Source organism: Diachasma alloeum, unplaced genomic scaffold (assembly GCF_001412515.2).
Source record: "Diachasma alloeum isolate Michigan unplaced genomic scaffold, Dall2.0 Dall_scaffold_00210, whole genome shotgun sequence".
Taxonomy (NCBI): Eukaryota; Metazoa; Arthropoda; class Insecta; order Hymenoptera; family Braconidae; genus Diachasma; species Diachasma alloeum.
In genome coordinates this window covers 2,254,200-2,276,363 of record NW_021680375.1, presented here as the reverse complement: position 1 = coordinate 2,276,363, position 22,164 = coordinate 2,254,200, and the positions used below count along the sequence as shown (strand labels likewise).

General features: G+C 34.9%; 1 protein-coding gene across 6 annotated transcripts in view; it reads left to right on the top strand.

Moving 5' to 3' along the window:
* The window catches only part of LOC107036696, a 233,959-nt gene that overhangs the window by 161,503 nt on the left and 50,292 nt on the right, over window positions 1-22,164 (top strand). Inside the window, exon 1 of one of the 6 annotated variants that reach the window (XM_015254822.1) lies at window positions 11,065-11,120. The exons of the other annotated variants lie outside the window; for them this stretch is intronic. Within the exon in view, the coding sequence (XP_015110308.1) occupies window positions 11,091-11,120 (30 nt within the window). The 5' untranslated portion in view covers window positions 11,065-11,090. Of the gene's footprint in view, window positions 1-11,064; window positions 11,121-22,164 lie in introns of those variants that run through there. 6 annotated transcript variants of the gene reach the window in all.

Here is a 22,164-nt window from a genome sequence, read left to right as displayed (position 1 = left end):
TTCACTTTGAAGTCTCGAGGGTTAACATAAGGGTTACGAGGGTCAAAATAATGGTCATGAGGGTCAGAATAGGGATCATAAGGGTCACGTTGGTCAAAATAAGGGTCATGAAAGACAGAATAAGGCGCATGAGGGTCAGAATAAGGGTCACGAGGGTCAAATTAAGGGTCAGGAGGGTCAGAAGAAGGGTCACTAGCGTCAGATTAAGGGCCATGAGAATCGGATTAAGGCTCATAAGGGGCAGAATAACGGTCACGAGTGTCAGATTAAGGTCACAAGAGTCGGATTAAGGGTCACGAGGGTTAGATTAAGGGTCAGGCTAAAGACCCAAATCAGGATTACAAGAGTCAGATTAAGGTACCAAATAACGGTAACAAGGGTTTAAATAAGGGTCGCAAGGCTCAGATTAAGGGTCACAAAAGTCAGATTAAGGGTCACAAGGGTCAGAATAAGTATCATGAGGGCCATTGGGGATCATACGGGGGTTGGCGAGCGGAGCGAGCAGGGAGCGTAGCCCCCGAGTAAGTGTCATAATAAAGCGCATTGAATGGGTGAGTCGCTATGCCGTTCTGCACATTTTGAATTGCACGAAATTAGTCGATTCTCGACAATAATCAGTCCTACTTAAACCAAGTTCAATTAGCAGTTGATTGGATCGTTGATTCAACCAAAATTCTTCATCTTCAAGAAAAGAAATATCGAAATAAAGAAATAAATAAAGAAATATTGTTCAATTCAATTGATTACCTTGATAGTTGCGCCCCGAAAATAGCCAGACTTTCCTTGAAAGAAACCATCCAGCTTGGATGATTCACGAGACCTCGGCCACTCATGGCAGATCAATAACAGCAAAACAACTGACCACTCATCACGCTGTATTAAAAGTCAATGCAAATGAGTGCGAAAATTTTTCCCAGGCCGGAGATTCCAGCGTTTGGAGCACTTTTCATCGAAATGAAAATTAATTTTAATCTCCCTTGATAGTGGGCATGAGGAGAAGAACAATGGAGGATAAAATCTTCCGGAAACTTGTAATGAAGAAATTTTTTATCAAAGGATTTTTAACGCAACGTTCAAGGGAGACCATTCATGCGTTGGCACGTACAAGTTAATTAACATTTTGTTTGCAGTTTGGGTGTAAAAGTTCTCGAAACCATTGGAATGATCCCATAGTGCTTTTATCGGCCGGTGAAAAAAACTTATCCGCGCGAGGGTTTCCCGTGATTAATCAGTAGACGGGTTGAAGAGTGGAAAAAGAAAAGGAAAGTACTGGAATTTTTTTCAGCAATTTTTCTCTTCTGTTTCATCCCTTCTGTACATCCCTTTGTTCTCCTCTGTCCTGGATTTTCGCGACGGATATTTTCAATTTTAGATGAAAGAATTTTTTTTGTTTTCTTCTTTCTGTTTCCTTTTTTGGGGGAGGACGCTTATCCCTCGGTGCCTATTTCAGCTGGCGCCAAGTGGGAATGCTTTTGTGGGAACGGGAAAATATAAGTGTCTGAATATCTGAAAATGTCAGAGTGTGATGATGACTAATGTTTCGATGGAACGATTTACATCCCCTGAATTTATCAAGAAAATTCTATATTTTAGATGGGATTCTTGAAGTCACTGGTTATGTCCCTGGCGAATTCCCAGAATAATACTCAGAAGGCAATGAATTGGGGAAAATTATTCAAGGAGTGAAAATATTACCATTATCCTTGGCAAAGTAATTGAATGCTGCAATTTAAATTTTCTGGAACGGTCACATTTCCAGTTGATAGCAACTACACGGCTGACAAATTTTCCTCTGAATTTTACGTATTGAATTTCGGAAATTTTCAATAAGTGAAATTTTGGATTTATTATTCAAATTTTTAATTTTGCTTCCAAAGAGTTTGCTTGCAAAATTTTCCAAAATTTTACAAGCTTTGTAATCCTTCAAATTTAATTTTTGGATTTTTCGTGTCATATCGACCTATTTATGATCCAAAAAGTCCGAAAATGCAAATCTTAGACCATATATATGTGTGTATGTAGGGGAGGGTAGGGCAAAATGGACCACTGACAGAAAATTGGTAATTTTTTTTTTCTTTCCTTGAAATCAGGAACACTGAATGTGTTGAATTAAAAGTGAGTTTCAAGATCATAACCGTCAGAGGGCTATTATAGATAACAAGTGTCATTGAGCCGCAATTGGATGAGATTTGCTAATCACCTCAAAAAATTATCAATTTTCTGTCAGTAATCCGTTTTGCCCGCCTGGTCCGTTTGCCCTACCCTCCCCTATGTACGTGTGCGGTAAAGGTTTTCTTTAATTGTTCGCTGATGAGTGAATGGAATGACGTCTTTTTTTTAAATGTAGGTATTATTGACCCCTATCGATCGCCATAAATGAAAATTTAATTCATCAATTGGTTTTTTTAATTTTCGAATTCTCTCGAAAATCGGTTGTCCCACGATAACTAAAAAAAATATTCTGAATTGGTTGAATGATGGCTTAAAAAATTTGTTTGGATATCCAAACCAAACCAAGTTCAAAAATGAAGGCGATAGCAATATAGTATATTGTGTTACGAGTGTGTAAAGAACCACTTTTTCGCACGCACGCGTAACACATCTATTTTTTATAGTACCTGCCGAGTTCACTGTTCGGAACCGTGGTGGGGGTAAAGTGGTTGCTTTTGTGCACGATGCAGAGGTCGTGCGTGAAGCGAATTCTCGTGCGTAAAGCTTCGCTTTACGCACTCGACATTCACTTTACGCACGACCTTGAACTTTACGCACATTGTGCGTAAAATAACCATTTTACACACACTAAACGGTTTCGAAAAGTGAACTTTTGAGGCAGGTATTACAAAAATCGTCATTTTGATTTATTTGAAAATTGCAATAATTTTGTATTTTTTGACAACAAGATCGATACGCGCGCTCTCACGTGCGATGATCTATTCATTTGTTGAAATGAAGAAATGGAATTCATTAAATTTCATTTTCAATTGATTATTTTCAATTCTTTAAAATAATCGGTCTCCATAAAAGGACGGAATTTATTAATTTCACCGATAATATATATACATGTGCAATATATATATATATATATATATATATATATATATATATCGTGAAAAAATTTACCATTGACGAATTTGAAATTATGTCACTGAAGAATTTGAAAATTCCGCGTGTTTTTTTTTTTGTGAATAACTTCGTGTCACATATTGACCAATCAGAATTAAGGATTAGCGGTCAGGCAGTTTCGAGATCTTTCGATATAAAACAACTTCACGTTTCTTTCATCTTTAGTAAAATAGGATCGGAATCCCGAGGATATCTCTCTATGTTATAAAAAACAAAATCGACTTCTGGTGATGAAAATTTGGTACTCGAAATTAAAACTCCACAAATAGGGGTCACAAGCGGCACAATAATGGTCATGAAGGTTAGAATAAGGGTCACGAGGTTCAGAATCAGGGTCGTGAGGGTGAGGATAAGGGTCAGGAAGATCAGAACAAGGGTCACGAAGTTTTCTGATTTTCAATAAAATTTGTATTTTTTGAAAATAAGAATTCCGAGGATATTTATTTATATTATAAAAATCCAAATCGACTACTGGTGATAAAAATTTAGCAGTTGGATTAAGACACCAGAATTAAGGGTCAAAATAAGGGTCAAAAGGGTCAAAATAAGGGTCACTGGAAAACTCAAAGCGTGAAGAAATTGACTCAGAAAAAATTCGAAATTTGTACCGTATGAATTTGAATCAGACGATGAGGAACAAAGTTACAGTTCACCCCCCCTTGCCCCCAAAAAAAGTGAAAACTTTTCATGCAACCCACCAAGAAAAACCCCATCATCCTAAATCGCCTGAGACCGCTGACACCCGCAAAAACTGAAGGACATTATTAAAATGATAAATCACAGTATCAATAACTATCTCACGCGATCCGAGCAATATGGCCGAATAATGTTACTTTAACGCCGACATTTCGCTTCCTCCTATTCCGCCCCCTTTTCCCGAAACTCCTAAAAAAAAAACGAAGGTAGTACCTCTAAAAATCATGAAAGACCATAAACTCTGATGGATAGTCGTGTTTGGGTGATATAAAAAGGTGGACCTCGGGGTCTTTTGCATCGATTGGAAGGGACCTGTTCGTAAATCTTGACCTGAAATTTATATCGTCTCTGATCTTAGGTCCAGAGGTTACGCACAACATCAACGCGCCGTGGTGGGGNGGGGGGGGGGGGGGGGGGGGGGGGGTTGGCAGGGGGATGTAAGAAGCAAATTCGAAGGCGTCAAAGATGAACGATAGGGTCGTTGTCTCTCCCTTTCCATTTAAAACGGAACTACTACCCTGAGAATATCCCTGGCGCCGCTCTATATCGACCGTTTCTCCTGTCTCACTCTCACTCTCTCTTTCTCTCTCGCACCCTCCCCCATTCCACAGCATAAACAATACCTTTTAGAAGAGTTTCAAATACGACCTGCAATAATCGTATCGGGTAATTCCAACTGTTGTGTTGCGATAAAATTTTCATTTTTTTTCGGGTTATTTTTTTAGATCATTTGGAGAATTTTATTTCTTTTAGGGGGTTGTTATAATTCGCAGACGCGATAACCGTTGTGCAATGGGGAGATGTGGATTGGTGGGGGAGGGGTTGTTTTTAAGGAAATTAGGTCTGATATGGTGTGGTTGAACGGTTTACAATTAGATTAATTTAATTTTATTCATTCTTATTGTTATTATATATTTTTTTGTTCCTTGATTCAGAAGTTACAATATTGAATGAAGAGAGATTCCTCATAAATTATGTGAGAATACAGATCGACAACAAAATTTCGATAATCATATATAAAATTTTTCATCTCTTTTTTTTTCATTAAATTAATTAGTACCAATAATCTGGAAATGTGGACGAATATAAACATTTTACATCCCTTTGATCTTATTTTAATGGAGCCGAAGAAGGAAAGTGCAAAGAGAGATCGATCAGTATCAATCAGTATCAATAAAATTATACAATCTATTTTTCTGTTTTTTCAAAATTTTTCAAATCATTTTTTTTCCTTAAAAATGAAGGGAGATTAACATTTTTTAATTCTGTAGGGAAGGAAAATCAGAAATAAATTTTACAAATCGATTTTTCAATCTTGAAAATTTCAAAACCTTTTTTTTAATAGTGAAGAAAAGCCAATGTATTTTCTTTGTATTATCTAATTGTGATGGAAGAAAGTAAAAAGAAGAAGAGAAACGAGATCAATACGAAAACAGAATTTTTAATTTTTTAATGTTTAGGGAAAATTTTAAAATTGATATATTTTTTCGAATAATGAATCAATACCCATAAATTCAATTCCTATCCTCACATTTTCATAGAATGCATAAAAAAATAGCAAAAAAATCAAATCGGGGATGAAAAATTTTATCGGATTATTATCATGTAATAATAATGGGTAAAGCTAATTTATGAATAAAATATACTTAATTCAAGTAAATTTCATACTCAATTGGGAGATGGGTATTTCAATTCGAAGATGATTCTTTTGTATCAATGAATCAAAGAGAATTCGACTAATGATTGAAGTGAATAGCGAAGTAGAGTAAAAGAATGTATAAAGAATTTTTCATTTTCAATTATTTATCTTCAATTTTTTAAAATAATCGGTCTCCATAAAAGGACAATTTATTAATTTCACCGATGATATATATATATATATATATATATATATATATATATATATATGTGAAATATATATATGATATATATATGACGTGAAAAAAAAATTTACCACTGAAGAATTTGAAATTATGTCGCTGAAGAATTTGAAAATGCCGCGTGTTTTTTTTTGTGAATAACTTCGTGTCACATATTGACCAATCAGAATTAAGGATTAGCGGTCAGGCAGTTTCGAGATATTTCGATATAAAACAACTTCGTTTCTTTCATCTTTAGTAAATAGGAAAATATACTTGATTCAAGTATATTTTATTTTCAATTCAGATTTTTTTTTTCGTGTAAAATACACCGTTATAGAAATTCCATTCGGAAGCAAATTCCTAATTTTTTAGCAAAACTATATTGACTACATTCTGACGAAACAATTTCCTACTTTTTTTCCCCTCAAATCGAATTCAATGTCACCGCTATAAAAATTGCTTGACAACTGTTCATAAAATTTCAATTTTTGTCCGCCAATCTAATTTCCAGAGAAACTAAAACTCTTCTGAAATTATAGAAAAAACGCAAAGCGTTTTTACTTCCGAATAGAAGCTTTGTAATCGTTCAAAATTAAGTTTCCAAATTTTGGTGTCAGGGTAAATATGGTCTAAAAAGTCTGAATATGCGATTTTTAGATGGTGTTTGTATGTACGTATGTGTATGTACTTTTTTCAATTTTTTTTTCGCAATTTTCTTTATAGGAGCGTAATGAAATTTCATGCATTTTTCCATGGATATAGACGGTAATAGGCTCTATTCACCGACACCAATTAAAGTTGAATTATTCATAGAGTTTGTGATATATTAGTATTTTTCAAAAAATCGATTTTTCGCCGCTCAGTCCAGGAATTGTTACCAGATTGAGATGAATCATGGCTTTAAAAAATTATATTGATAGCCTCTTGATTCTATCAGAATATGATGCGGATCGCATCTATCACCGTTGAGCTACAGCATATAGTATGAGATTTTTTAAAAAAATTTTCATGATAAACTGGAAAAATATCAATGAAATCATGGCTCAAAAAGATTGTTTTGATACTTTCTCGATGAAGTGCAAAGATGATGAAAACAGCATAACTATTTATTAAATTGCATTGTAGCAATATGAAGCTTTAGGTCATATGAAGGTCATATGGGAGTCATATATGGGTTATATGGGAGTCATATATGGGTTATATGGGGTCATATAAAAGTTGTACGGGGTCATATGGGGTTCATAGGGGGTCATATGAGGACCGCACGGGGTTATACGGGAGTCATATGGAGGTCATATGTGGCAATATGAGGGTCATATAGGCTCATAAAAGGGTAATATAGGGATCATAAGAGAGTCATATGGGTGTCACTATTCAAAACAATAAAAAATAAGAGTAATAAACTTCAAAAATAGAGAATCCGTTCGGAAGCATATTGCTAATTTGTTAGCAGCGTAAACTATACCCACACTGATAGAAAAAGTGGAACGACTCAGTTGCACCAAACGAGGCTTCTTAACTGTTACCGCGATTCGTTAATAGTTAACGAATCGTGGTAATAGTTAAAAAGTCTCGTTTGGTTCAACTAAACCGTTCTATCAGTGCATATACAGAAAATGCGATTATCCACTTGTTTCTCTGTGTGATGGACAGTTGTGGAGGAATAATCCAACTCAAAAATTTGTCTGCACTGATAGAAAGGATTAGTTATTGTTAACGAATGGATTTTGGTTGGAGGTTAGGGTCTATTCGGTCTCACCAAATGTTCTTTCGTTCATAGTTAACGAATGTATATTTAAGGAGCCTTGTTTGGCTTGACTTTCGCCATTCAAGTAAACCATTGATTAACTTTTAACGAATATTCATTTGGTCATATTCAACTCTACCATTCGTTAATAACTATTAACGAATGGTAGAGTTGAATCTCGTTTGGAATAAATGAATCATTCTATCAGTGTGAAGAACGTAAATTTTTCGGGTTGAGTTTTTGGGGTTGCGAATATCACACGCGTCCTCAAATGAAATATGTCCTTTGGAAAGATGTAACTGGGACAAAATGGAATTTTGAATAGGAATGCACGTGTTTATTCGTCAAGTACGTTTTAATCACTGGGTAACAGATGGTGATGTGGTTTCGGTCTCGGTTTTGATGGGATAACGATCTGCTTGGATGGGGACGCTGAATACTATCTAACTGGAACAGGACTTACGAGATTGGTACATAACTTTGCACTTTGGGGAACATTTGGTCTTCTAATTCGCTCGTTGGGCACCAGTCGTCAAGGGATGAGAATTTTTTTCCTGATGTCTGATCTGGACGAAAGTGAGGGCAATATCTACTGAAGTTTCAAATAAGTTTGATGTATGGAACGATCAGCTGTCCTGCGGGATTCAGAAGCAATGCAAAGTTCTGAAAAAATTTGTAGATATCAATTCGATAGCGCACATTATTTTGCTAATTTTATGACAACATAATATATTTTTGGCATTGCGAGCATAAGGCAGCGCTTCACAGACGCTGAGCGACGCCCCGTGCTCGCTCCGCTCGCCAACCCTCATATAACCCCCATCATCCTTATGACCCTTGTGACCCTTAATCTGACCCTTATTATACCCCTCGTGACCCTTATTTTGATCATTTCTGACCTTTAATTTTGAAGTCTTCATTTCGAGCACCAAATTTTCATCACCAAAAACCGACTTGGATTTTTACAATATAGAGAGTGACCCTTAGTTTTTGACCCCCATGACCCTTATTTGGACCGTTAATCTGATCCTTGTGATCTTTAATCTGACCCTTGATTCTTGACCCCCATGTCCCTGAAATTGACCCTTATTCTAACTCTTGTGACCTTTAATCTGATCCTTGTGACATTTATTTCGACCCTTAATCTGACCCACATAACCCTTAATCTGACCCTTGTGGCCCTCACGTCATTTATATATATATATATATATATATATATATATATGACGTAAAAAAAAATTTACCACTGAAGAATTTAAAAATGCCGCGTTTTTTTTTGTGAATAACTTCGTGTCACATATTGACCAATCAGAATTAAGGATTATCGGTCAGGCAGTTTCGAGATATTTCGATATAAACAACTTCACGTTTCTTTCATCTTTAGTAAAATTGGATAGTGAGATTTTAAAAAACTTTCTTTCTCAGTGTAACACTGTTGAAGAAAGAAGAAATTTCATGGACAGTTGACTACTAATTTTCAAGACAGTGACACAGAATGCGATTTAGGATGAAAAAATCATGAAATTTCATATTTCACTGAAAATTCAGTAAAATTCCAAAATTTTCTAGTTTTCTATTTATTTTCATGGAAAAATGGAACGGAAATTGACAGTTCTCTTTGATTTTTCTACGAAATTCTGAATTTTCAATGACCAAATTTCTTGAAATTTCAGTGGTAAATCAATTTGATAAAAATTTCCAAAAAGTGAAAATTTCAGACAAAAAAGTTATAACAGTGCGCTAGAGTGCGACATGGAGCTCGCCGGTAGCCACGCCGGGAATCGCGCCGCGAGCTTACTTCACATGTGCATTTACACTCCGCGTCAATCACACATCCACAATAAATCGTTCAATCAACCGTTAAAAGTTGAATCAATCCCCTTTTCATTCGCCTGCATTTGCACCCTTCAAAATCCCATTCACTTCGCAGCATTTCATTGTATTTAACCGAATAAACAATCGCAGCGAAAAAAAATGGAAAAAGTTCATCCTGATGTGAATCGAGCTATAAATTGAAATGCATTTATCACTGCCCAGCGTTGGTTTATCGCATTTATTCCTCCGTTTTCCGTTCACCAGAAAAAACCTCCCCGAAAAACGCGCAAAAAAAGCCCATAATAAATTAAAACGATGAGCCTTTGTGGCACGTCGGCGCAACGTCGGCACTCGCAACAACAATCTCTCACCCGATTATTCTCGTATTTTTTTCGCATTGTGTACACGTGTCTCTGTCCAAAAGTGTCCAACGTATTCGTGCGAGGCATGTGACAACTAGGGGAAGACCCAAGCGAAATCAACTCTTTACAAATTTTCATTTCTCCAATAATAACGACGCGTATGTAACAAAAATTATCTCATTGCAAAGTCCCAAAAAAAAACTTGGAAACTAAATAAGATTTTTGAAATTTCACTCAGCCAATTTTAAATTATCGATTATTGAGTAGAGTCGATTTAACATTGCGAACCAAATGAAGCGTTTTCTACTCATGAACATTTGCCAAAATAACGATGCATATCTAACTGAACTCATCTAATTTCAAAGTCGAGAGAAAGATCGTCGAAATGAAAGCAGATTTTCGAAATTCGACTCAGCCAATTTGGAGTTATTTAATTTTGAAAGAAATCTGTTCTCCCCCATTCACCCCTTAACAATAGTAGAGTTGACAACTGCGCAGTCGTGGGTAAAACGCGAAGGGGTGTACAGCCAAACTGACTCAGAGGGGGAGAGAAACTCCAAGTCTTTGGTACTAGACCGACTCCAGTCAGTACGCCGGCGTCCATGACGCATGACGCACTTTTGTTCCTCTCATCGTCGCTAAACTAGAATGCGCACAATAACAATTGTTTTCATCGAATCGCAAGACCCATCAGTGCCTATTTCGTACCAAAAAATGAACCGACGTTAGCAGTGAAACCGTGAATTGCAATGCTTGAACCTATGTAACACAGTGGAAAACTCTTTTTTAAGAAAAATCAAGAAAATTTGGAAAAAAAGACCCGAGTGCTAGTGAATTTTTACGAAATTTTTTCACCATCCGAGATACAATATTGCTTGAGAGTAACAGCAACAGAGCACCAGATCGTAACCAGAAAGTGCCAAAGACCCAGCGTCGATCCTTTGTACGTGACAGAATTACAAAATCACGGGCAGAAGCGGCAGCAGAAGGCGGAAAGACTTGAAAAAATAATGTTTTTCTACTTCTGTGAATAAAAATCTAATCTACCTCAGATTTTCTCCTAAAAAAGTGCAAAACCAGACCTTCACAGTCCATCTACCTCAAGACTTTCTAGGAGTTTGTCGGTGACTCTATTATCTATTAGTATTTGTGTATTTTTGGAAAAGTAAGGGAAAGTACGCAAACACGGGCTTTGTACTGAGTTCGACGGGGGTTTTGCAGACCGACAGAAGGTTTTTCACTGAAATTTCGAGGGGGCGGGGGTGGATAAGTGGGGGGAAGAGGTGAGGTGGGAGTCGTAAGAGGGTGAACGTACGATTTTTTTTTGCGAAAGCAAGTACGAGGTCAGACAGGGTGGCCACTCGTGTGGGTTGCTGGGGTGGAGCACCAGGCGGTAGGGTCTCACCCTCCGCAACATCGGAACGGGGATGTTCCAACAACGAGTCAACCCCCCGGACCGTCCACCCATCAAAAACTCATCGTCTCATGGGCGCCAACCTAACTAAACTTAGCAGGGTGAGTCGATGGAGTTTTTGAGGAGAACAAAAGTTGAGGATCAAGAATGATAATGGGATTGCATAGCACTAAAAGAAAAACAGCAGAGTTCTCGAACAAGTTTTGGGCCAAAAAATCGTTTGTTAAAAATTATCAAACAAGTGGGAAATTGCTCACAGTATAGTTATTTTTTCTAATACAGTAGCAATATGCATCCGAATGGTTATTTTGCCCACCATTTCCTTCTGTCATGTAGAACTCATTGTTTATTTCATTTCATTAAATTGAGTAAGATTTCTTTTCAACTTAGTTGAATGTAATCATCATCATTATTCTTATTATCCTTTTCTCCTATACAACCGATTGACTTTTTGACGGTTCTATCTTTCCCTTCAGCCCTTCGATAAAATGTTAATAGAAAAATTTTATTTATACGTACTTGAATAAATTTGAAATATCACATTTAAAGAAACTATCAGAAAGCTCACTTTCACGGAAATTCATGAAAAATTCGAAATTTTCAACAATCATCATAAAAATGAAATCAATAGCTATCGTAATCATCTTTTAACTTCGACTTAATGGCATTAAAACAAACTTTCAATGCTATGATTAAAGCTATGATTAAATTCTTTTGAAGAATGATATTCAAAGATATCCCCAGAATTCTGATTTTAAAAAAATATAAAATTTTTGACAATTTTCAAATAATAGTAGATTATGTCATTAGGCGAATGTGGTTTAATAATCCGAGCCGAAGGCGAGGATTATAATCACATTCGCCAGATAATGCTTTTATCGCCGTATGACATTGTATTTTATGTCGTTGGGCCCGAAAACCGCGATCTAACCGAGCAAAGCGAGGTTAGAATCGCGGTTTATCAGGCCTAATGACATAAATCAAAATAACGATTATTGCTGTCGCTTTCATCTTCGAACTCGGTCAAAGGGACATCCACACAAATTTTTTAACCCATCTTTCAATCAATTCAGAACATTTTTTTAGCTATCGTGGGCCAAACGATTTTCGAAAAAATTTGAAAATAAAAAAACTAAGCGATGAATTAAATTTTAATTAATAGCGATTGATAGGGCTCAACAAAACCTACATTTGAAGAAAAAATATTCCATTCCATCCATTCATTAACGAAGAATTGAAGAAAAACTTTGTCACATACGTACAAACGTACGGACGAGGTCTAGAAATTGCATTATCGGGCTTTTTGAATCATACTGGGTCGATATAAACAAAAAATTCAAAACTTAAATTTGAATAATCGCAAAGCTTCCACTCGAAAGCATATTAAAAAAATCTGCAAATAAATTAGAAAGTTTGTTTTTGGAAGAAAATTGATGAAATAATTGAAAAATGGCGATTTTCGAAAATTACGAGCATTTTCTATAAATAATTTGTAAACAATCAATTTTCCACTATAAAAATCGATTGTTCGGAATCGTAACAAATTTTATCATATTCAGAATTTTACTACAGATCGATTTTATGCCTAAAAAAATTATTTTTTGGAAATTTCAAACAATTTTCCATTACTTATGCATAAACAACAATGTTCTAAAAATTCTAATTCTGTGCAAAATGTAATTTGAATGACGCTGAATATTCACGATTTTTTTCAAATTTCTCCCGCGCACTTTAATTGAAAAATTTGATGATTGAAAATGGTTGAATCTAGAGTGTTGGCAGTACCAAACTAAGAGATATTTGGATATCCTCAATTCAAGCACAATTAAACTAAATCGAAATAATAATTCCTGGGAATCAGAATTTTTTCTCGAACGTTTATTTTTAACGAAATTATTTTTTCAACGAAATTTTTCTTACAATTGATTAAGTGCCTTAAGCAAACTCTCCCGCTATTTTCCTAAAAATTCATTACACCGCTGAGAAAACCACACGAAAGATGCAACCTCACGTGGTTAAGTCTGTGGTTACTCAATTTGTGGTTTTATAGTAGATAAACCCCTAAAAAAACTAGCAATTTAAAGAGCAAGACTTCCCTTTAAGAATTCAATTGACGTATCACCAAATAAGTGAAAAGATTGCGCTCTTAATCTGAGTAAATTCTCCCCAAAAAAGTGCTCGTGAAGTGAGGGAATTCCTGATGTTGTCATCAAAGCTCCCTTCAAATTCCGTTAATCGACCTTGAATTATCAACACCTCATTGAAGAGGCAGGAAGGCTTTCAATTTACTGCAGCATAATCGATCGATTTTCGATTGATCCTCTCATTGAATGAACTCTCATTGAAGTGGGGAAGTTTCACGCTCGTTCCAAGCGAAATTGTCTCATGAATAGCAATAGCGAGCATAAATTAAATTATTATTGTTTCCATCAGCCGAATAGGTCCGTAAATTCATATCATCGTCATTAACTTTCTTTAATAATTATTCTATGAATTCGAAAATCGAAGTTCATTCATGTTCATAGAATCCTATTTACTAAAGATGAAAGAAACGTGAAATTGTTTTATATCGAAATATCTCGAAACTGCCTGACCGCTAATCCGCAATTTTGATTGGTGAATGAGTCACGTGAAGCAGTCGCTGAAAAAAATTCCCGGGATTTTCAAATTCTTCAAATGGCCAAAAAATTTTCTGCGTCATATTTTTCATTTTTTCATGTGTGAAGTTGATCTTTATATCAAAACATATCTAAATTGCCTAATTGTTGACCATGAGAAAAAAAAACATAGTATTTCTAAATTTTTTTAACTCACAAATTATTCTTCACTTCCCAAATTTTAATTTTTTCATATTTATCGCGCGCCAAAATGATCAATTCTTGCTTCTCAGATTTTCATACATAAATTCTAAACTCTACAAAATTCACGAAAATTCTTCGGTTTCCCAAATAATTCGAGGAAAATCTGTGATCTACGGTTATCTGGAAAATTGTGAAATTTTCCGAAGAATTCAAGAAATTTTTTCAGTTTTCTAGGAAATCAATTCATAACCCTCCCCTCATTTTTCAAGAATTACAGATTTTAATCAGATTATTTAAAAAAAAAAAGAATTAATCGAAGATTACAAATTATTCATTGATGCTTCACTCTTCATTCTCTTAATTCTCTTTAAGTTATTATCAATATTTATAAAACATCTATGAGTATATGAAGTTTAATAAATTCGACTTTTTCATTTTCACAACAAAAAGATGAACGCGCGCGAAGCGCGCGCACAGATCTAGTATTTATTATTAAAGTGAAATAAGGGATTAAGGGGAGACTGCTATGAGTTTTAAAAGTCGTGGGTTATTGGAGTGCGGCTTTCCATACGTTGAAAATCGATTATATAGATCTGAAAACGAATAATTAGTGCAAAAAAAAAATTTGTTTATTGTTCGTTTGCCCGAAAACGCTTAAAATGCTAACAGCCCAGGGCCTCCAATTTTTGAGCTACAAATTTTTTTTTTTTTCAAAATTTTCGAAAAAATGCGTGGAACATCAATTACGAGCCAGTTTTTTGGAATTCGACTCCTACAGAGTTGATTTCTTTTTTTTTCATATAAAAAAATTCACTATTTGTGTAAAAAATACAAAAAAAGCAAATTTAGCCATGTAACAGGCGAATTAAAAAAAAACTAGCCCGTAATTGTTATTCCACATATTTTTCCTTCGTACCTCAAAAATTGGAGGCCCTGGACTGTTTTTACCATTTTAAGCGTTTTCGGGCAAACGAACAATAAAAAAAAAAATTTTCTTCCCTAATTATTCGTTTGCATATCTATATAATCGATCTTCAACGTATGAAAAGTCTCACTCCAATAACCCACGACTTTTAAAACTCATAGTAGTCTCCCCTTAAGTCAGAAACATTCAGACTGAGTTTTCCGATTCTTTGGTGAATATCTGGAGGAAGAAGAGACTATGCAAAATATTTCGTATCGAACATCATATCAGTAGCGAACTGGTAAAACGGTACAAGTCAATTGCGAATATTGACCATTTTTCAAGGAATATCTCGGAATCTAAGGGAAATATGAAAATTGTTGTTATGACCTTTTTTGTAGAGCCGACCGAGTGCTACAACAAATGTGTGTTTGAGATTGAAGATAAATTGAGATGCCGGTTGGGGAAAAGTGGAATTGTGGAAGGAGGTGGAAAATTAAAACACGCGGAATTATAAAACCACACTGTTCATGTTGATGTACTTTATTGTGGAATAACCCACGCGTCTTGATAAATTAATAATGTTACACTGTTGAGTTGCTCGACAAGTCAATAAAAATGATGGTTTGAAAAATGCACTGCACTTGAGATTCTTTCGATATTGAACTTGATGATTGACTTAAAATAATTGATAATTAACTCGGAATTAATTGATAATTGAATTGAATTAAATAGAGACGCTGTACGAAGCGCTAGACTCAAATGTATCGCGTTGATGTACTCCGGTGATGTACTCGATTGAGCGGTTACGGCGATACAGTACTGTGATTAGAGTGACTCTCTCGGTGGCTAGAGCGATACTACTGACTTTTTCGAGGATTTTCTTCGTAGCTGACTGTGACCCCGAAGGGTCCCGAAGTTTCTCGAGATTTTCGTTGAGCCCGGTGACCGTTTGACTAGTTTGAATAGCTGAATTTCAAACATGTGATNTAGCAATACTACTGACTTTTTCGAGGATTTTCTTCGTAGCTGACTGTGACCCCGAAGGGTCCCGAAGTTTCTCGAGATTTTCGTTGAGCCCGGTGACCGTTTGACTAGTTTGAATAGCTGAATTTCAAACATGTGATTACGAAAATTGCGGTATCTCCCTTACATTCGGAAATATTCCTCAAAAACTCAACTGGGAGATAAGTCGACTGAAGGGCAGACTACTATGAGTTTTAAAATTCGCGGGCTATTGGAATGCGATTTTTCATCCATTAAAGATCGATTATATATATCTAAAAATGAATAATTAGTGCAAAAAAATTAATTGTTTATTGATTGTTTGTCCCAGAGAGGCTTAAAATGTTAAAAATAATCCAGGGCCTCTATTTTTTGAGCTACAGAGGTTTCTTTTTTTTCAAAATGTTTGAAAAAATGTGTACAATAACAATTACGAATTAGTTTTTTAAAATTCAACCCCTACACAGCTAATTTCGTTATTTTTTTAATGAAAAACTGCACCATTCATGTAAAATGGCCCGAAAAATGTTTCTGAAAGAATCGAGACTATATTTTAAATATTTTAAGGATAATTTTTCTGCCTATATTACACAAATGGCGCAAATTTTTATTTTAAACAAAACGAAAGTTGCTATGTAGGAGTCGAATTTCAAAAAACTGATACGTAATTATTATTACATACATTTTTTCAAAAATTTTGAAAAAAAAGACACCTCTGTGGCTCTAAAATTTGAGGCCCTGGACTATTTTTAAGTTTTAGCGTGTTTGGGGCAAACTAACAATAAACAAGTAATTTTTTTGCACTAATTATTCGTTTTTACACATATCTAATTAATCTTCAATGTTTGAGAAATCTCACTCCAATCGCCCGCGACTTTTAAAACTCATAGTAGTCTCCCCTTAAACAGTTTTACCACTTCGCTACTGATATATTTTAGGAATATGTTCATCATCCATAAACCACGCAGGAAAATAAATGTAATCTCAAAGACTATTGGGATATCTTAGCAATTATTGAATTTGAGGATAAATATTCGAAGAGATTTTTGCTGCCAAATAGGATTATTAATTAGTATTCGTCAATTAATGTTTAATTATTCCAGAATATTATCCTTTTCGAATGCTTTCAGATGAAGAAAGCAAAGGTTCTTAATTGATGACTCATGTCGCTTGAAATAACTAAATTAATTTTTAGTGATGCCGCGAGACATTTCACGAGACATCACGAGACAAAACTTTGGAGAAATGATTGCGGTCTCAATGAACATGGAAATCTTTGCTCTCGTCTCAGTCTCGACATACGTAGTATCGACTGCTCTCGTGATCACTCTGAGTCAATTTATCTTATCTCGGTTTCCACTTTTTCGCGTTTTTTATATGTAGAAAACCGAGACGAGACAAACCGAGACAAAACCGAGATTTTACATTAAAAAGCACGAAAAACTTGAGACCGAGATGAGATAAATTGACTCGGATTTATCACGAAGAGAGTCGATACTGCGTATTTCGAGACTGAGACGAGAGCAAAGATCTCCATGTTCATTGACACCGAGATCATCTCTCTAAATTTTTGTCTCGTAAAGTGTCTCGCGGCATCACTATTAATTTTAGGATTATTTTTTCAGTTCAGTAACTAGTTCTTTATTCTCGGTAAAATGCCTTTGAAAAATATGAGTTTCTTAAAACCAGTAGCTTGGTTCTGGAAACTAGAAATTTCTCTTTTCTGGGTGGAATATTCAATTTGTAAAATGATCCGAATGAAATTTTAGGACACATTCCCTCCGTTTTTAACCCCTTCATTACTGCAATAATTTATTCCCTTCAATGAAATAACTCTAGAGGTCCATTAACTCATTACCCAATCAGTGAACCAGAAATTATAAACCTGTGATGTATATGGAGGGATTTTATGTTTCTGTTTTAATTCTCTCTGCGATAATAACAAAACAAAAGAGTGCAAAATTAAATCCTCAACATTGAATGATAACAATTCATGACGCCTACGCGCCTTTGGTATTAATTCCACGGGTGATTTGCATTTGAATTGATGGGCCTCAGGATAATGAACTTTTTACTGCGAAAGCTATGATAATTCACTCCGAATATCCCCTGATTTTTTCTCCAAAGTCTATAAATTTGTTGAAACATCGATAGTCTTGTAATCTGAATAAATTCCAATGTTTAAAAATAATATTGTTGCGGGACATCATTAGATATTTATACCAATAATTTCATTGAAAAGTCGGGAATTTTTTTCCCCGTTTTGCCCCGAAAGTTAGTGAATATTCAAAAAACAAATTCCATCGAGAATTATGAATTCCTCCAACAATTATGTTTAATAATATTTTTTTAATGTAGCTTTCGAACAAACGATTTCGACACGTAAAATTTTTAAGGATAATCGGGGGTGCCTGGAGGGTTAGAAAAAAAGCAGCCATTTTTCTCTTTTATTTTTTACGTATTCTTTAAATGATGGACAAGGCGTGTGCAAAGTTTCAGACTGCTGGGGAACATGGTTAATTTATTATGAATTTTTGAAAAAGTGGTCATTTAACCCGTGATCTTATGGAAATTATACAAAAAACTGCAAAACTCAAGGAAAAAAAGCAGCCAAAGTCATGAAACTTTAGACACATTTAGAACATGTGATCAATGATTTTTTGAGTGAAAAAGATTGTCGCCTAGAAGCATTGTTTATTAATAATAGCGAAAAAAGTACTGAAAAATGAAATTTCTGCGCACGCAGCCCAAACGAGCAGCAACGTCTCAAGTACCGATGGGGTGGGGGTAGCGCGGTCAATTTAAACGTCTCTTGAGAGAGAGCGATGAAGTGTTGTGATTGGAGCTCCCTCGAGCCAGTGGTACCAGCTCCTGGTGAAAAAAAAACACTACCGACGATGTTGCCACTTTTTCGCATGGATTAATATTTTTTCATTTACTAAAAAAAAAAAACAATCTGAAAACCATTCAATGCGTGGAACAGATACAAATAAATTTGATTAGCTCCAAAAATAATTTTTAACCGGAGATACTCCCTAATATTGCCTGAATTTTGAATCCGAATGGAAAAAATTTTTTTGTTCAGCGATTGGTTTTCTGCAGGAAAACAATAAAAACCTCTCCGCCTCACCTCCTACATTCCCTCCTCACCCGATTATCCTTAAGCGAGGACCCCGGTGAAATTTGAAAAACTTCGGTAGATCTGGGGACTTATTGAGCGACTTAGTTATATGATGGGGTATGTTAAAAAGTGGGAAAAATCCCGGACTCAATCGGTTTTGCCCCGTACTTCCGCGGAAAACGTCGTTTTTCGTGTTTCTACCTTTAACACGTTCCTCGTTCCCCAATTTTGATCCGATTTGATTCTTTTTTTCAAAATGTTCGTGACACTTCAAAGAAAAAAGTTAAGCTTCCGTTTTACGATCCATTATATAGATCATGAGAAAATAAAAAAAAAACGAATAAAGTAAAAAAAGGAGGTTTTCCTTCCGATCATCAAATATTCAAAATAAAAACTTTCCAGGCATAATGCAAAGACAATCAGAAGGGAAACCCTTTTTTCGGTTTTTTCGATTTTTTTTCCGGTTTTTTTCGATTTTCTCATGATCTATATAATGGATCGTAAAACGGGAGCTTAACTTTGTTCTTTGGAGTCTCACGAACATTTTGAAGAAAAAAAAATCAAATCGGATCAAAATTGGGAAACGAGGAACGTTTTAAAGGTAGAAACATGAAAAACGACGTTTTCCATGGAAGTACGGGGCAAAACCGATTGGATCCGGGATTTTTCCCACTGTTTAACATATCCCATCATATAACTAAAGTCGCTCAATACGTCCCTAGATCCACAGAAGACTTTCAAATTTCACCGCGGTCCCTCTTAAACCAAAAAATTATTTAAAATCTCGAGCTTCAAAATTGGCGGAACATTCTCCTGCACAATTCCGGGCATTAGAACTGCATAGTCTGTCGAACCTACACTAAACGGAATATTCAATTCAATATTCAATTTAGACGTGACATCTGAATAATTCAAGTCCTTATTGAAATTCGCTTCTTCCATAAATGTGACAATAATTTCATACTTTTCAATCTTCGACGATTCCTCCAACAATTACGTTTGATGATATTTTTTTAAATCTAGCTGTCGAAAAAAATTATTTCGACTCCTAAAATTTATAAGAAAAAAGATTGCTCAGAATCTCGAGCGTCAAAATTAGCGGAAAATTCCCTTGCACAACAGGGAGAAGAGCTAGTTTACCACTCGCGGCATTAGAACTGCATAGTCTACTGAACCTACACTAAACTGAATATTCAATTCAAATATTCAATATTCAATTTAGTATTCAATTTAGACGTGACTTCTGAATAATTCAGGTTCTCATTGAAATTCGCCAGTTCAATAAATTTGACAATAATTTCATCCTTTTTGATTCTCGACGATTTTGTTCGCATGACCTTGAATGAACTTCATGGACAATTGATAACATTTAGAATTACTTCAAATTACTTTACTTAGGAAAATCTCAAATTAAAAAAAATTGAAAAATAATGAAGGGTGTTTATTTAAGGTCATGTGTAGCATAATCATCTCATAATTCAATATAATTGCCATTATAATTGGAGATGGATTTGGACCACCTGAGAATGACTGACCTGGAGAAATACGCTCCTAAAAAAATTAATCCTTCTCCCAAAAAAATGGTTCTTTGACAAAAGTATCTTTTGTCTCCAAATGGAAACTTTGTAATCGTTCAAATTTAAGTTTTGAATTTTTTGTGCTATATTAACCTGATATGATCCAAAAATTCCAAAAATGCAATTTTTATACCTCGTCCGTACGTGTATGTGTATGCGTGTACACTGAGAGAAAAACGGCAAAGTTCTCAAACAAGTCTTACTTTTGCCACGAAAGTAGTTTTTTGAAAATTATCGAAAAAAGGATTTTTTCGTGCTAAACATGCGGAGTGGGCCAGAATGAAAAATTTTTGTCACAAAAATAGATTTAGTAGTTCAAAACAAATTGCATTCTCTGTACACGCAACAAATGTCATTTCTAGCACTACTCCTTCGTTATTCGATACTCCCATACGTATTTTGCTCCCGAAAAATCTGTGTTTTATGCAAAACAAGGGATAGTAGTTTTTCGTTTTGACTGTCTAATAATCACAGACAAAAAATGAACCCTTAAATGAAACAATAATAATGATATGATAGCAATCTTGCAACTTAGAGATAACATATTTGTTGATAAATTTTCCTCTATATGAGATATTTTCATCCTGAAAAGGCACCTTTTGGTGTGAATTGTCCGTCTCTTGAACCAAATATTTCGTTGCTGTCAAAAGCAGAGCAATTATTCATGTTTGAGACTTTTAAACTCGAACCAAACAAATTCTTTTTTGGCAATTTTCAACTAACGATTTTGTTGGCCCAAACAAGACTTGTTTGACAACGTGTTTATTTTTCTGTTAGTGTACGTATGTAACAAAGTTTTTCTTCAATTGTTCACTAATGAATGGATGGAATTGATTTTTTTTAATTCAATTTTTTTATCGATCGCCATAAATTAAAATTTCATTCATCAATTAGTTTTTTTTTAATTTTCGAATTTCTTCGAAAATCGATTGTCCCACGATAACTAAAAAAAATTCTGAATGAATTGAATAATGGCTTAAAAAATTTCTTTGGATGTCGTTTCGACCGAGTTGGAAGATGAAGGTGATAGCAATAATCGTTATTTTGATTTATTTGAAAATTTCCAAAATTTTGTATTTTTTGAAAATTAGAATGCCGGAAAAATCTTTGAATATCATGCTTCAAATGAATTCAGTCGCGGCTTAAAAAAATATTTTAATACCGTTAAGTCAAAGTTAAAAGATAATTACGATAGCTATATTGATTGATTTGTTTCTCATGATGATTGTTGAAAATTTCGAATTTTTTATGAATTTGCCTAAAAGTTTCTTCAAATGTGATGTTTCAAATTCATTTAAGTATGTAAATAAAATTTTTCAATTAACATATCGAAGGGCTGAAGGGAGAGATAGAAAAGTAAAAAAGGCAATCGGTGCTATTGCTAAGTTATTAGAAAAAATAACTATACTATATGCAATACAAGAGCAATTTCCCACTTTTTTTTTCTCACTGAAGAAAGTTACGAAAAACTCCAGACCGATGCAGCAAGGTTTTCTGCGAGGGAATTTTTACATTAATTTTGCCTGATTTTATCATAAAATTACGGGAGGGTAGGGCAAAACGGACCCCTAGGACAAACAGACCACTGACAGAAAATTGATAATTTTTTTTATTTTTTTGATAGTTTTTGCTTCCGAATGGGAGCAAAAACAAAAATTCAAAGTCATTTGTGGTTTGAAGTGATTAGCAAATCTCATCAAATTGCGGTTCAACGACACTTGTTGTCTATAAAACCCC